The 16,534-nt window shown below is 45.3% G+C and overlaps 1 protein-coding gene across 2 annotated transcripts in view; it reads left to right on the top strand.

The window, feature by feature from the left end:
• katnal1 (katanin p60 subunit A-like 1) overlaps positions 1–14,756 on the top strand; it is a 24,255-nt gene extending 9,499 nt beyond the window's left edge. For both annotated transcript variants that reach the window (XM_046317832.1, XM_046317833.1), the window contains exons 7-11: positions 7,538–7,696; positions 10,064–10,190; positions 12,187–12,321; positions 12,853–12,979; positions 14,499–14,756. In XM_046317832.1, the coding sequence (XP_046173788.1) occupies positions 7,538–7,696; positions 10,064–10,190; positions 12,187–12,321; positions 12,853–12,979; positions 14,499–14,697 (747 nt within the window). In that variant the 3' untranslated portion in view covers positions 14,698–14,756. The remainder of the gene's footprint in view (positions 1–7,537; positions 7,697–10,063; positions 10,191–12,186; positions 12,322–12,852; positions 12,980–14,498) is intronic.
• Positions 14,757–16,534: the final 1,778 nt, after the last annotated feature.

Raw genomic sequence — 16,534 nt, 5'->3', positions numbered from 1 at the left:
GCAGTGCGTTTGTCCTTGCAGCACTGCGTTGCAGATGCAGTTGCAGTGCGTTTGTCCTTGCATCACTGCGTTGCAGAGGCAGTTGCAGTGCATTTGTCCTTGCAGCACTGCGTTGCAGAGGCAGTTGCAGTGCGTTTGTCCTTGCAGCACTGCGTTGCAGAGGCAGTTGCAGTGCGTTTGTCCTTGCAGTTGCAGTGCGTTTGTCCTTGCAGCACTGCGTTGCAGAGGCAGTTGCAGTGCGTTTGTCCTTGCAGCACTGCGTTGCAGAGGCAGTTGCAGTGCGTTTGTCCTTGCAGCACTGCGTTGCAGAGGCAGTTGCAGTGCGTTTGGTGTGGTGCCACACGTTGGATTTAGCTAACATAAGCGACGAACTGTACGCGTAGACGACTTGACAGAAATGGAAGCGGAAGGTGAATGTTGAACTTTTGTTGCACACACATTCAGATGATGCTGCGTACTATTGAGGTCAGGGCTCTGTGCAGGCCAGTCAGGTTCTTCCACATCGATCTCAACAAACCATTCCTTTGTGGACCTCACTTTGTGCATGGGTGCGTTGTCATGCTGAAACAGGAAAGGGCCTTGTCCAAACTGTTGCCACAAAGTTGGATAGTATAGCATTGTCTAGAATGGAGTAAGCCCTTACCGCAGTAACGTGTCATTGTATGCTGTAGCATTACTATTTCCCTTCACTGGAACTAAGGGGCCCAAACTATGAAAAACAGCCCCAGCATTAGTCCTCCTCCACCAAACTTTACAGTTGGCACTATGCATTGGGGTAGGTAGCGTTCTCCTGGCATCCGCTAAACCCAGATTTGTCTGTTGGACTGCCAGATGGTGAAGAGTGATTAATCACTCCAGAGAACGCGTTTACAGTGCTCCAGAGTCTAATAGTGGCGAGCTTTTCACCACTCCAGCCGATGCTTGGCATTGCGCATGGTGATCTTAGGCTTGTGTGCCACTGCTTGGCCATGGAAACCAGTTACATGAAGGTCCTGACGAACAGTTCCTGTGCTGACGTTGCTTTCAGAGCCAGGAAAACTGAAATCCATCTTACCTCATTTCTACCAGCAAGTCACCTTTGCAACTAGAGGCGAAAAAACTCTATATCACATTTACTCCACACACAGAGACATATACAAAGCTCTCCCTTCATTTGGTAAATATGACCATAACTCTGTCCTCTAGACTCCTGCTTACAAGTAAAAACTCAAACAGGAATAACCAGTGATGCGCTCAATACGGAAGTGGTCTGATGAAGCGGATGCTAAGCTACAGGACTGTTTCCCTAGCACAGACTAGAATATGTTCCGGTATTCATTCGATGGCATTGAGGAGTACACCACATCAGTCACCGGCTATTAATAAGTGCATCGACGACGTTGTCCCCATAGTGACCGTACGTACATATCCCAACCAGAAGCCATGGATTGCATGCAACATCTGCACTGAGCTAAAGGCTAGAGCTGCTGCTTTCAAAGAGCGGAACACTAATCTGGACGCTTATAAGAAATCCCGCTATGCCCTCCGACGAACCATCAAACAGTCAAATCGTCAATACAGGACTATGATCTAATCCTACTACACCGGCTCTGACACTCGTCGGATGTGTCAAGGCTTGCAAACGATCACGGATTGCAAAGGGAAACCCAGTCGTGAGCTGCCCAGTGACACAACTAAACCATGCATGAAAGCACCAGCTGTTCTGGACGACTGTGTGATTGCCCTCTCTGTAGTCGATGTGAGAAAGACCTTTTTTAAACAGGTCAACATTCACAAGGCCGCAGGGCCAGACTGAATATCAGGACGCGTACTCTGAGCTTACGCCGACCAGTTGGCAAGTGTCTTCACTGACATTTTCAACCTCTCCCTGACCCCAGTCTGTAATACCTACATGCTTCCAAAATATTTAGCTGTGCAGTTTTAATTTGGGAACACCAGTGCGACTGGAATTTTTGTATTTATTTTTTAAATCACCCAGGTAATAATTGATTTAGGCTTCGCGTGCCATAGTCATCGAGTCCTCTTTCTCCCTCTAGCGGCTGTTTTCTTCCAGTTCCCAGGCTATGCACACCATGCCCCGCCCCCTGTCACTCAAGCAGGCAGCACACTGTTTATTCTCTCAGCATGCTGTCAATTCATGCACTCAACACAGATTCTTCCAAATCGAGAACAATGCTTCTTTACACCTTGCCCTCTCTGTTTATACAATTCATTTTTTGTATCTTTTTCTCTGCAAAACGTGAGTTAGCTAGTCTAAATATGCATGTACAGTGTCAAGGAAAAAGTATGTGAACCCTTTGGAATTACCTGGATTTCAGCATAAATTTGGCATACATTTTTGATCTGGTCACAACGATAGACAAACACAGTGTGCTTAAACTAATTACACACAAATTATTGTATTTTTCTTGTCTATATTGAATACATAATTTAAACATTCACAATGTAGGTTGGACAAAGTATGTGAACCCCTAGGCTAATCACTTCTCCAAAAGCTAATTGGAGTCCGGAGTCAACTAACCTGGAGTCCAATCGATGAGACGAGATTAGAGATGTCGGTGATAGCTGCCCTGCCCTATAGAAACTCTCACAAAATTTGAGTTTGCTATTCACAAGAAGGATTGCCTGATGTGAGCCATGTCTAGAACAAAAGAGATTTCAGAAGAACCAATATTAAGAATAGCTGACTTGCATAAAGCTGGAAAGGGTTACAAAAGTATCTCTAAAAAGCCTTGACGTTTGTCTGTCCACAGTAAGAGAAATGGAGAAAGTTCATCACTGTTGCTACTCTCCTTAGGAGTAACCGTCCTGCAAAGATGACTGCAAGAGCAGAGCGCAGAACGCTCAATGAGGTTAAGAAGAATCCTAGAGTGTCAGCTAAAGACTTACAGAAATCTCTGGAACATGCTAACATCTCTGTTGATGAGTCTACGATACGTAAAACACTAAACAAGAATGGTGTTCATGGGAGAAAACCATGGAAGAAGTCACTGCTGTCCCAAAAAAGCATTGCTTCACGTCTGAAGTTTGCAAAAGTGCACCTCGATGTTCCACAGCGCTACTGGCAAAATATTCTGTAGAAAGATGAAACTACAGTTGAGTTGTTTGGAAGGAAAACACAACACTATTTGTGATTAAAAAAAGGCACAGTACACCAACATCAAAATCTCATCCCAACTGTAAAGTATGGTGGAAGGTCATCATGGTTTGGGGCTGCCTCAGGACCTGGACAGCTTGCTATCATAAACTGAGGAATTCATTTTTCCGTTGATCAAGAGATTTTGCAGGCGAATGTTAGGCTATCTGTCGGGGCCAATTGAAGCTCAACAGAAGTTGGATGACGCAATAGAACAACGACCCAAAACACAGAAGTAAATCAACAACCGAATGGCTTCAACAGAAGACAATAGACCTTCTGGAGTGGCCCAGTCAGAGTCCTGACCTTCTGGAGTGGCCCAGTCAGAGTCCTGACCTTCTGGAGTGGCCCAGTCAGAGTCCTGACCTTCTGGAGTGGCCCAGTCAGAGTCCTGACCTTCTGGAGTGGCCCAGTCAGAGTCCTGACCTTCTGGAGTGGCCCAGTCAGAGTCCTGACCTTCTGGAGTGGCCCAGTCAGAGTCCTGACCTTCTGGAGTGGCCCAGTCAGAGTCCTGACCTTCTGGAGTGGCCCAGTCAGAGTCCTGACCTTCTGGAGTGGCCCAGTCAGAGTCCTGACCTTCTGGAGTGGCCCAGTCAGAGTCCTGACCTTCTGGAGTGGCCCAGTCAGAGTCCTGACCTTCTGGAGTGGCCCAGTCAGAGTCCTGACCTTCTGGAGTGGCCCAGTCAGAGTCCTGACCTTCTGGAGTGGCCCAGTCAGAGTCCTGACCTTCTGGAGTGGCCCAGTCAGAGTCCTGACCTTCTGGAGTGGCCCAGTCAGAGTCCTGACCTTCTGGAGTGGCCCAGTCAGAGTCTTGACCTCATCCCGATTGAGATGCTGTGGCATGACCTCGAGCTGTTCACACCAGACATCCCAAGAATATTGCTAAACTGAAAGTTTTATAAAGAGAAATGGTCCAAAATTCCTCCTGACCGTTGTGCAAGTCTGATCCGCAACTTCAGAAAACATTTGGTTGAGGATATTGCTGCCAAAGGAGGGTCAACCAGTTATTAAATCCAAGGGTTCACATACTTTTCCCACCCTGCACTGTGAATGTTTACACGAAGTGTTCAATAAAGACATGAAAACGTATAAATGTTTGTGTTACTAGTTTAAGCAGTCTGTTTGTCTATTTGTCGTGGACTTCAGAAAACAGCAAAGGGAGCACCCTGCTATCCACATCGACAGGACACCCTCCTATCCACATCGACAGGACACCCTCCTATCCACATCGACAGGACAGCAGTGGAGAAGGTGGAAAGTTTTAAGTTCCTCTGTGTACATGTCATCGACAAACTGAAATGGTCCACGCACAGACAGTGTGGTGAAGAAGGCGCAACAACGCCTCTTCAACCTCAGGAGGCTGAAAAAAATGTGGCTTGTCACCGAAAACCCTCCCTAACTTTTACAGGTGCACAATTGAGAGCATCCTGTCGAGTTGAATCAACGCCTGGTACGGCAACTGCACTGCCCACAACCACACGGCTCTCCAGAGGGTAGTGCGGTCTGAGCAACGCATCACCGGGGGCAAACTACCTGCCCTCCAGGACACCTACAACACCCGATGTCACAGGAAGGCAAAAAGACTTGATATCATTGGCCACTTTAATAAATGGAACACTTGCCACTTTAATAATGTTTACATATCAGGCATTACTCATCTCATATGTATATACTATATATTGTATCCTTCACTATCTAGTGCATCTTGGCCGCATATATTTTATACTTGTATATTTTCATACCATTCCTTTACTAGATAGTGTGTATTAGGTTTTGTTGTGGAATTGATAGATATTACCTGTTAGATACTGCTGCACTGTCAGATCTAGAAGCATAAGCATTTCACTACACTCGCAATAACATCTGCTAACCATGTGTATGTGACCAATAAAATATGATTTTATTGTTGTGGCCAAGATGAAGATTACATCAAATTTGATGACCAATTTATGTAGAAATCCAGGTATTTCCAAAGGGTTCACATACTGTTTCTTCCCACTGTAAGTCTCTCATGGCTCAAAGTGGAGGAGAGATTGACTTCATCACTACTTGTTTTTATAAGAAGTGTTGACTTGCTGAATGCACCGTGGTGTCTGTTTAAACTACTGGCACACAACTAGGACACTCATGCATACCCCACAAGACGTGTCACCAGAGGTCTCTGTTCTGGACTTGGGGACTGTGAAGACTATGGGAGGCGCACAGTACAACATAGAGCCATGACTACATGGAACTCTATTCCACAGTACAACATAGAGCCATGACTACATGGCACTCTATTCCACAGTACAACATAGAGCCATGACTACATGGAACTCTATTCCACAGTACTACATAGAGCCATGACTACATGGAACTCTATTCCACAGTAGCCATGACTACATGGAACTCTATTCCACAGTACTACATAGAGCCATGACTACATGGAACTCTATTCCACAGTACTACATAGAGCCATGACTACATGGAACTCTATTCCACAGTAGCCATGACTACATGGAACTCTATTCCACAGTACTACATAGAGCCATGACTACATGGAACTCTATTCCACATCAGGTAACTGATACAAGCAGTAGAATCAGATTTTTTTTTAAATGATAAAAATACACCTTATGGATCAGCGGGGAATGTGAAGAGACACACACACATAAACATGATGAGACACATACTCTACACACACATAAACATGATAAGACACACACTCTACACACACGTACACATGATAAGACACATACTCTACACACACGTACACATGATAAGACACATACTCTACACACACATAAACATGATAAGACACATACTCTACACACACGTACACATGATAAGACACATACTCTACACACACATAAACATGATAAGACACATACTCTACACACACATAAACATGATAAGACACATACTCTACACACACGTACACATGATAAGACACATACTCTACACACACATAAACATGATAAGACACATACTCTACACACACATAAACATGATAAGACACATACTCTACACACACGTAAACATGATAAGACACATACTCTACACACACGTACACATGATAAGACACATACTCTACACACACATAAACATGATAAGACACATACTCTACACACACATAAACATGATAAGACACATACTCTACACACACATAAACATGATAAGACACATACTCTACACACACATAAACATGATAAGACACATACTCTACACACACGTACACATGATAAGACACATACTCTACACACACATAAACATGATAAGACACATACTCTACACACACGTACACATGATAAGACACATACTCTACACACACGTACACATGATAAGACACATACTCTACACACACGTACACATGATAAGACACATACTCTACACACACATAAACATGATGAGACACATACTCTACACACATCTACACATGGATTTTGTATTGATGATATGTGGTAGTAGAGTAGTTGCCTGAGGGAACACACTTAATGTTTTGGGAAAAGTGTAATGTCATGTAATATTTTTTAAATTGTATATAACTGCCTTAATGTTGCTGGACCCCAGGAAGAGTAGCTGCTTCCTTGCCAACACCTAATGGGGATCCACAATAAATAGAAATATAAGGAACCTGGCAAGGGCCTAACGTAATGCATATGGCTAATGCTAATCGCTAACTAGCTCGCTGGTTAGCAAAATGCCATTTAGCTAAATGCACTAGCTAGGACAAAATAAATGTTAGCTGAATACAGGTTGCTACCACTGGTAGTGTATGGTGTAGATCAGCATGTTATTTGTACAATGTCATGTTCTGAATCAACCTATTCAAAACATTTAGTCTAAATGTAACATTTATTCACGTTGTCCCTTGGGAAACACTGACCAACACTTTGGTTTTTATGTGGTGCTCCTAACTTTATGAAGTTAGGAGCACCTGTGCTACCAATGGAAAAACTTTAATTTAGAGCCCTTGCCCTCAGACCCAATCACGTGATGAAGGGGGTCAATATTTCATTGGTATCTCATTGTCACAACCAAACACATACGTCACACGGAGACCATGCAGTGTAGAAATGCATGGTTTCTTACATGGGAGTGAATGAATACAGTGAACCGTTTTGAATATTAACATGTATGGATGGATATTAAGAGGCTGGTCTGTCATACACCACTCAGGCATGTAAGTGGTGATGTTGTACAGTAGTTTTGAAAAGATTGGCTTACTGTCAGCGTGACCCCTCTGTATACAATATATCGTGTCTCTCTCTCTCTGTCTCTCTGTGTCTCTCTCTCTCTCTCTCTGTCTCTCCCTCTGTCTCTCTCTGTGTCTCTCTCTCTCTCTCTCTCTCTCTCTCTCTCTCTCTCTCTCTCTCTCTCTCTCTCTCTCTCTCTCTCTCTCTCTCTCTCTCTCTCTACCAGGGTGTGTTGATGGTGGGCCCACCAGGGACAGGAAAGACCATGCTGGCTAAAGCCGTGGCTACAGAGTGTGGCACCACCTTCTTCAACGTCTCCTCCTCCACACTCACCTCCAAATACAGAGGAGAGTCTGAGAAACTGGTTCGCCTGCTCTTTGAGATGGTGAGTCTTTGTGTGTGTGTGGTCTCTTATGACGGACGAAAAACCAAACGAGGAACTGTCTGAGGCCAGCTCTCACATTTTCATTTGGTTCTGGGTTGGAGAGTGTATGATGTGGGCAGTGCCGCCTCTAGACCTTCGGAGGACCTAAGTGAGAATAGGTACCTATACCTTCACGTCGCAGGTAAAACGTTTTGGTGCTCTCTTAGCAGCGGATTCTTTTTTTGGGCAGTGTTAAAGTAAATTCCCAGCAATTCTACACCTTTTGCCATGTTCAAATCAAATCAAATCAAATTTTATTTGTCACATACACATGGTTAGCAGATGTTAATGCGAGTGTAGCGAAATGCTTGTGCTTCTAGTTCCGACAATGCAGTGATAACCAACAAGTAATCTAGCTAACAATTCCAAAACTACTGTCTTATACACAGTGTAAGGGGATAAGGAACATGTACATGAGGATATATGAATGAGTGATGGTACAGAGCAGCATACAGTAGATGGTATCGAGTACAGTATATACATATGAGATGAGTGTGTAGACAAAGTAAACAAAGTGGCATAGTTAAAGTGGCTAGTGATACATGTGTTACATAAGGATGCAGTCGATGATGTAGAGTACAGTATATACATATGCATATGAGATGAATAATGTAGGGTAAGTAACATTATATAAGGTAGCATATGACATCTATATGATTTTGACTAACAAAGTCAATGGGGGGGGCCCCCTGGAGGTCAGGGCCTCTGAGCACATGCCCCTGCGTGCCAGGTCAGTAATATGGTGATGATAAGGCCTACTACAAGGTTTATATAGCTGACTAGACTACATTACCCTACTACAAGGTTTATATAGCTGACTAGACTACATTACCTACTACAAGGTTTATATAGCTGACTAGACTACATTACCCTACTACAAGGTTTATATAGCTGACTAGACTACATTACCTACTACAAGGTTTATATAGCTGACTAGACTTCATTACCCTACTACAAGGTTTATATAGCTGACTAGACTACATTACCTACTACAAGGTTTATATAGCTGACTAGACTACATTACCTACTACAAGGTTTATATAGCTGACTAGACTACATTACCTACTACAAGGTTTATATAGCTGACTAGACTACATTACCCTACTACAAGGTTTATATAGCTGACTAGACTACATTACCCTACTACAAGGTTTATATAGCTGACTAGACTACTAGACTACATTACCTACTACAAGGTTTATATAGCTGACTAGACTACATTACCCTACTACAAGGTTTATATAGCTGACTAGACTACATTACCCTACTACAAGGTTTATATAGCTGACTAGACTACATTACCTACTACAAGGTTTATATAGCTGACTAGACTATATTACCCTACTACAAGGTTTATATAGCTGACTAGACTACATTACCTACTACAAGGTTTATATAGCTGACTAGACTACATTGCCTACTACAAGGTTTATATAGCTGACTAGACTACATTACCCTACTACAAGGTTTATATAGCTGACTAGACTACATTACCTACTACAAGGTTTATATAGCTGACTAGACTACATTACCCTACTACAAGGTTTATATAGCTGACTAGACTACATTACCCTACTACAAGGTTTATATAGCTGACTAGACTACATTACCCTACTACAAGGTTTATATAGCTGACTAGACTACATTACCCTACTACAAGGTTTATATAGCTGACTAGACTACATTACCTACTACAAGGTTTATATAGCTGACTAGACTACATTACCTACTACAAGGTTTATATAGCTGACTAGACTACATTACCTACTACAAGGTTTATATAGCTGACTAGACTACATTACCCTACTACAAGGTTTATATAGCTGACTAGACTACATTACCCTACTACAAGGTTTATATAGCTGACTAGACTACATTACCTAAGCAATCCATGTTTTTTTCTTTTTTGCTGACGTGGGATAATTGAGTGACTGACAGAACAAGTGGAAAACTGCTGATGCACTACCACATTTTGAAATTACACTTTGTGTATTCTACGTCTCGACAGTAAAAACATTTTTTTGGGGTGGGGGGGGGTGCGCCCTAGGATCCACGGGGCCCTACAGGTCTGGTGGGTCTGGGTGTGTTTTTGTGCTTTTTAAATAACGTTCTTCAGTTACCATGTTCTACAAAATGTTGACATAGAGATATAAAAGATAGAAAGGTATGTTTTAATAGAAGAGACTATTATGAGCATGTTTTTTGTTGTTGTTGAAAAGACGTAGAAAATATGTCTTTGGTTAAAAATATGTCTGGTTCCTGGGGAATACTCAATTAACCGTTTAAAAAAATAATAATTTATGAACCTGTTCTCTCCATTGTGTCCAGGCGAGGTTCTATGCCCCGACCACCATCTTCATAGATGAGATAGACTCCATTTGTGGGAGTCGAGGGAAGTCGGACGAACACGAAGCCAGCCGCAGAGTCAAGTCAGAAATACTGGTACAGATGGACGGTGAGAGAAGTTGGAGGGAGAGAGGAAGAAGGAGATAGTGGGGCAGAGGGAGAAAGCGAGAGAGTTCACTGATTTCTGAATATGTTGTTTCTAGCTTGGCTGCTGAGGTGTGTTTTTGGGGAAAAGTATCTGACTGTACCATTGTTGTCCAGGTGTAGAGAGAGCTATCTGACTGTACCATTGTTGTCCAGGTGTGGGGGGAGCTATCTGACTGTACCATTGTTGTCCAGGTGTGGGGGGAGCTATCTGACTGTACCATTGTTGTCCAGGTGTGGGGGGAGCTATCTGACTGTACCATTGTTGTCCAGGTGTAGAGAGAGCTATCTGACTGTACCGTTGTTGTCCAGGTGTAGAGAGAGCTATCTGACTGTACCGTTGTCCAGATGTAGAGAGAGCTATCTGACTGTACCATTGTTGTCCAGGTGTAGAGAGAGCTATCTGACTGTACCGTTGTCCAGATGTAGAGAGAGCTATCTGACTGTACCATTGTTGTCCAGGTGTAGAGAGAGCTATCTGACTGTACCATTGTTGTCCAGGTGTGGGGGGAGCTATCTGACTGTACCATTGTTGTCCAGGTGTGGGGGAGCTATCTGACTGTACCATTGTTGTCCAGGTGTGGGGGGAGCTATCTGACTGTACCATTGTTGTCCAGGTGTAGAGAGAGCTATCTGACTGTACCGTTGTTGTCCAGGTGTAGAGAGAGCTATCTGACTGTACCGTTGTCCAGATGTAGAGAGAGCTATCTGACTGTACCATTGTTGTCCAGGTGTAGAGAGAGCTATCTGACTGTACCGTTGTCCAGATGTAGAGAGAGCTATCTGACTGTACCATTGTCCAGATGTAGAGAGAGCTATCTTACTGTACCGTTGTCCAGATGTAGAGAGAGCTATCTGACTGTACCATTGTTGTCCAGGTGTAGAGAGAGCTATCTGACTGTACCATTGTTGTCCAGGTGTAGAGAGAGCTATCTGACTGTACCATTGTTGTCCAGGTGTAGAGAGAGCTATCTGACTGTACCATTGTTGTCCAGGTGTAGAGAGAGCTATCTGACTGTACCATTGTTTTCCAGGTGTAGAGAGAGCTATCTGACTGTACCGTAGTCCAGATGTAGAGAGCTATCTGACTGTACCATTGTTGTCCAGGTGTGGGGGGAGCTATCTGACTGTACCATTGTTGTCCAGGTGTGGGGGAGCTATCTGACTGTACCGTTGTTGTCCAGGTGTGGGGGGAGCTATCTGACTGTACCATTGTTGTCCAGGTGTGGGGGGAGCTATCTGACTGTACCATTGTTGTCCAGGTGTGGGGGGAGCTATCTGACTGTACCATTGTTGTCCAGGTGTAGAGAGAGCTACCTGACTGTACCATTGTTGTCCAGGTGTAGAGAGAGCTATCTGACTGTACCGTTGTTGTCCAGGTGTGGGGGGAGCTATCTGACTGTACCGTTGTTGTCCAGGTGTGGGGGGAGCTATCTGACTGTACCATTGTTGTCCAGGTGTAGAGAGAGCTATCTGACTGTACCATTGTTGTCCAGGTGTAGGGGAGCTATCTGACTGTACCATTGTTGTCCAGGTGTAGAGAGAGCTATCTGACTGTACCATTGTTGTCCAGGTGTGGGGGAGCTATCTGACTGTACCGTTGTTGTCCAGGTGTGGGGGAGCTATCTGACTGTACCATTGTTGTCCAGGTGTGGGGGGAGCTATCTGACTGTACCATTGTTGTCCAGGTGTGGGGGGAGCTACCTGACTGTACCATTGTTGTCCAGGTGTGGGGGGAGCTATCTGACTGTACCATTGTTGTCCAGGTGTAGAGAGAGCTATCTGACTGTACCATTGTTGTCCAGGTGTAGAGAGAGCTATCTGACTGTACCATTGTTGTCCAGGTGTGGGGGGAGCTATCTGACTGTACCATTGTTGTCCAGGTGTGGAGAGAGCTATCTGACTGTACCATTGTTGTCCAGGTGTGGGGGGAGCTATCTGACTGTACCATTGTTGTCCAGGTGTGGGGGGAGCTTCAGAGAATGACGATCCCTCTAAGATGGTGATGGTTCTGGCTGCTACTAACTTCCCCTGGGACATCGACGAGGCACTACGGAGACGACTGGAGAAGAGAATCTACATCCCACTGCCTACAGGTGACTCTGACCCCTCACCTTTTTTATTTTTTTAAATTAAATTTTTACCCCTTTTTCACCTGGCGACCTGGTTAGCGGGCATTGCTCCCGGTCTGCCGCTAGTGCGTGATGAGACAAGGATATCCCTACCGGCCAAACCCTCCCTAACCCGGACGACGCTAGGCCAATTGTGCGTCGCCCCATGCAGCCGGCTGCGACAGAGCCTGGGCTAAAACCCAGAGTCTCTGGTGGCACAGCTAGCACTGCAATGCAGTGCCTTAGACCACTGCGCCACCCGGGAGGCCGACCCCTCACCTTTTAAACCTAACCTCTGATCTCTATCCCCCTGCCTACAGGTGACCTTTAACCTTTCAACCCTAACCTCTACCCTGAACCTAAGATGCGGAGAACCTGTTTCACACAGATGTCTTGCATATTAACCTATTCTTAAAATGTATCTGTTGTGCAGAACATTCACATTGTTGTACAGTTATACCTGTATGTCTTTAGCTGTAGGGTGTGTTGTTAACCCACATTCCTGTGTGTGTGTAGCTGTGGGTCGTGCTGAACTGCTGGGGATCAGTCTAAAGGAGGTGGATGTGGCTGATGATGTGGACCTGGCTCTCATCGCTGACAAGATAGACGGATACTCTGGAGCTGACATAACCAACGTCTGCAGGTCTAGCTTCAATCCTTTTTGGGGACTTTAGGCCAGTAAAACAAGGAAAATTATCCCTCGTGGGGACATTGCCCATATACCCATGTGGACAAAAGCTATGGAGGTTAGGGTAAGGGGTTAGGGTTAAGTTTAGGGTAAGGGGTTAGTGGCTAGGGTTAAGTTTAGGATAAGGGGTTAGGGTTAAGTTTAGGGTAAGGAGTTAGTGGTTAGGGTGAAGTTTAGGGTAAGGGGTTAGTGGTTAGGGTTAAGTTTAGGGTAAGGAGTTAGTGGTTAGGGTTAAGTTTAGGGTAAGGGGTTAGTGGTTAGGGTTAAGTTTAGGGTAAGGGGTTAATGGTTAGGGTTAAGTTTAGGGTAAGGGGTTAGTGGTTAGGTTCAAGGTTAAGTTTAGTGTTAGCTTAAAGGGTTAGGGTTACAGGTTAGGGAAAATCAGATTTTGAATGGTAATGCATTTTTAGGGTGCTTGAGAGACTGTTCCCATGCCTGACCCTTGTGAGTCGTGACTAGTCGTGCGGCATTGTGTGTGGGAGCTAAGGTCACAGTCATGGCTCTTGGCCAGGGGCATCCCCTGGACACACCCTTTATATAACAGAGAGAGTTGAGTCCACAGAAGGAGAGTGGGGGGGGAGGGACGAGAGAGAGAGGGACAACAATGTGTCCTCAGGAGGTCAGGCTTCTGTATGTGACCCATTAGATGTGTGCATTACATTTTAGTTATGCGTACATTCGGAGAGTACTAAGACCCCTTGATGTGATCCACATTTTGTTACGTTACAGCCTTATTTTAAAATGTCTTAAAAAAAACACAATACCCCATAATGACAAAGCAAAAACAGGTTTTTAGACATTTCTACACGTGGTTTAAAAATAAAATACCTTATTTACATAAGTATTCATACCCTTTGCTATGAGACTCTAAATTGAGCTCAGGTGCATCCTGTTTCCATTGATCATCCTGTTTCTACAACTTGATTGGAGTCCACCTGTGGTAAATTCAATTGATTGGACATGATTTGGAAAGGCACACACCTGTCTATATAAGGTCCCACAGTTGACAGAGCAAAAACCAAGCCATGAGGTCGATGGAATTGTCCGTAGAGCTCCGAGACAGGATTGTGTCGAGACACAGATCTAGGGAAGGGAACCAAAATATTTCAACCGGACAGAGCTTGAAAGGATCTGCAGAGAAGAATGGGAGAAACCCCTCAAATACAGGTGTGCCAAGCTTGTAGCGTCAATACCATGAAGACTGCTGTAATCGCTGCCAAAGGTCCAAACATTTCTAAAAAAAAACAGTTTTTCCTTTGTATAATGCAGAATTTTGGCTTGATTGATGAGGGCAAAAAAAACGATTTAATAATATTTAATAAGGCTGTAACGTAACAAAATGTGGAAAAAGTCAAGGGTTCTGAATACTTTCCGAAGGCACCGTATCCAGGTTTTAGTGTGTTCTGTATGAAGAACGCATCTACCGTGAAATAAACTGTGTCTCTGAGTGTGTCATGTGTGTCTGCCCCTACAGAGATGCGTCTATGATGGCTATGCGTCGGCGTATCCAGGGCCTCTCTCCAGAGGAGATCAGAGCTCTGTCTAAAGAAGAGCTTCAGATGCCTGTCACCATGGACGACTTCACAATCACCTTGAAGAAGATCTCTAAGTCTGTCTCCGCTGCCGACTTGGAGAAGTACCAGGCCTGGATGGAGGAGTTTGGATCTGTCTAGGAGAGAGGACACAGCATCAGGAGTGGAAGAAAGGACCAGTGGGGATTGGAGGGGGAGAGGACCAGTGGGGATTGGAGAGGGAGAGGACCAGTGGGGATTGGAGAGGGAGAGGACCAGTGGGGATTGGAGAGGGAGAGGACCAGTGGGGATTGGAGAGGGAGAGGACCAGTGAGGATTGGAGTGTTGAGAGGACCAGTGGGGATTGGAGTGGGAGAGGACCATTGGGGATTGGAGTGGGAGAGGACCAGTGGGGATTGGAGAGGGAGAGGACCAGTGGGGATTGGAGAGGGAGAGGACCAGTGGGGATTGGAGAGGAAGAGGACCAGTGGGGATTGGAGAGGAAGAGCAGAGTGTGAGAGGACCAGTGGGGATTGGAGTGGGAGAGGACCAGTGGGGATTGGAGAGGGAGAGGACCAGTGGGGATTGGAGAGGGAGAGGACCAGTGGGGATTGGAGAGGGAGAGGACCAGTGGGGATTGGAGAGGGAGAGGACCAGTGGGGATTGGAGAGGGAGAGGACCAGTGGGGATTGGAGAGGAAGAGGACCAGTGGGGATTGGAGAGGAAGAGCAGAGTGTGAGAGGACCAGTGGGGATTGGAGAGGAAGAGGACCAGTGGGGATTGGAGAGGAAGAGCAGAGTGTGAGAGGACCAGTGGGGATTGGAGAGGAAGAGGACCAGTGGGGATTGGAGAGGAAGAGCAGAGTGTGAGAGGACCAGTGGGGATTGGAGAGGGAGAGGACCAGTGGGGATTGGAGAGGGAGAGCAGAGTGTGAGAGGACCAGTGGGGATTGGAGTGGGAGAGGACCAGTGGGGATTGGAGAGGGAGAGGACCAGTGGGGATTGGAGAGGGAGAGGACCAGTGGGGATTGGAGTGTGAGAGGACCAGTGGGGATTGGAGTGGGAGAGGACCAGTGGGGATTGGAGAGGGAGAGGACCAGTGGGGATTGGAGAGGAAGAGCAGAGTGGGAGAGGACCAGTGGGTATTGGAGTGGGAGAGGACCAGGAGAAAGAGACATGTATGTGAAGTGTAGAGGAACTAGAGGAGGTTGTGACTGGTGAAGAACTAGAGGACAAGAGTGTGAGCCGAGAGGATGGAAGTGTGTAAAGCGGAGACGAATGGACTGGAGTGTTTGGCTGAGATTTTAAAGGGTACATCTCAATAGTCTAAAGATGCTTCCTCTCTTCGTCTCCTTCTCCTCGGCTCTTCATCTCCTTGTCTTCCTCTGTATCTGTTGGTCCATCCATCCCTCCCTCCCTCCACTCACTATGCCTCTGTGTCTGGAGATGGAGTCTAAAATGGCATCTAAAAGGGCACCCTATACCCTATATAGTGCACTAGGGGTCAGGTCAAAAGTAGGGCACTATATAGGGAATAGGGTGCCATTTTGGATGCAGTCTGTGAAACTCTTCACAGACGCCTTGGACTGATACTTGAATGGACACCTACAGACACTAACCACCACACACATTCACCAGGAGACGAAATGGATCTGAACAGGTTGGTTGAATGGTTCAGCTGTTCGTTTGACCACCTAGCTATCACAGTGTCTGGAAATGTAGATAATACACTGAACAAAAATATAAACGCAACACGCAACAATTTCAAAGATTTGACAGAGTTACAGTTCATATAAGGAAATCAGTCCATTTAAATCAATTCATTAAGCCCTAGTACATGGATTTCACATGACTGGGAATACAGATAGGCATCACAGATATCTTATGGATCAGAACCAGTCAGTATCTGGTGTGGCCACCATTTGCCTCATGAAGCACGTCACATCTGCTTCACATAGAGTTGATGAGGCTGTTGATTGTGGCCTGAGGGAAGTTGTCCC

The sequence above is a fragment of the Oncorhynchus gorbuscha genome, linkage group LG20 (assembly GCF_021184085.1).
Source record: "Oncorhynchus gorbuscha isolate QuinsamMale2020 ecotype Even-year linkage group LG20, OgorEven_v1.0, whole genome shotgun sequence".
NCBI lineage: Eukaryota > Metazoa > Chordata > Actinopteri > Salmoniformes > Salmonidae > Oncorhynchus > Oncorhynchus gorbuscha.
Note: the sequence above shows the minus strand (reverse complement) of the source record. Positions and strands in the feature narration are given on the sequence as shown.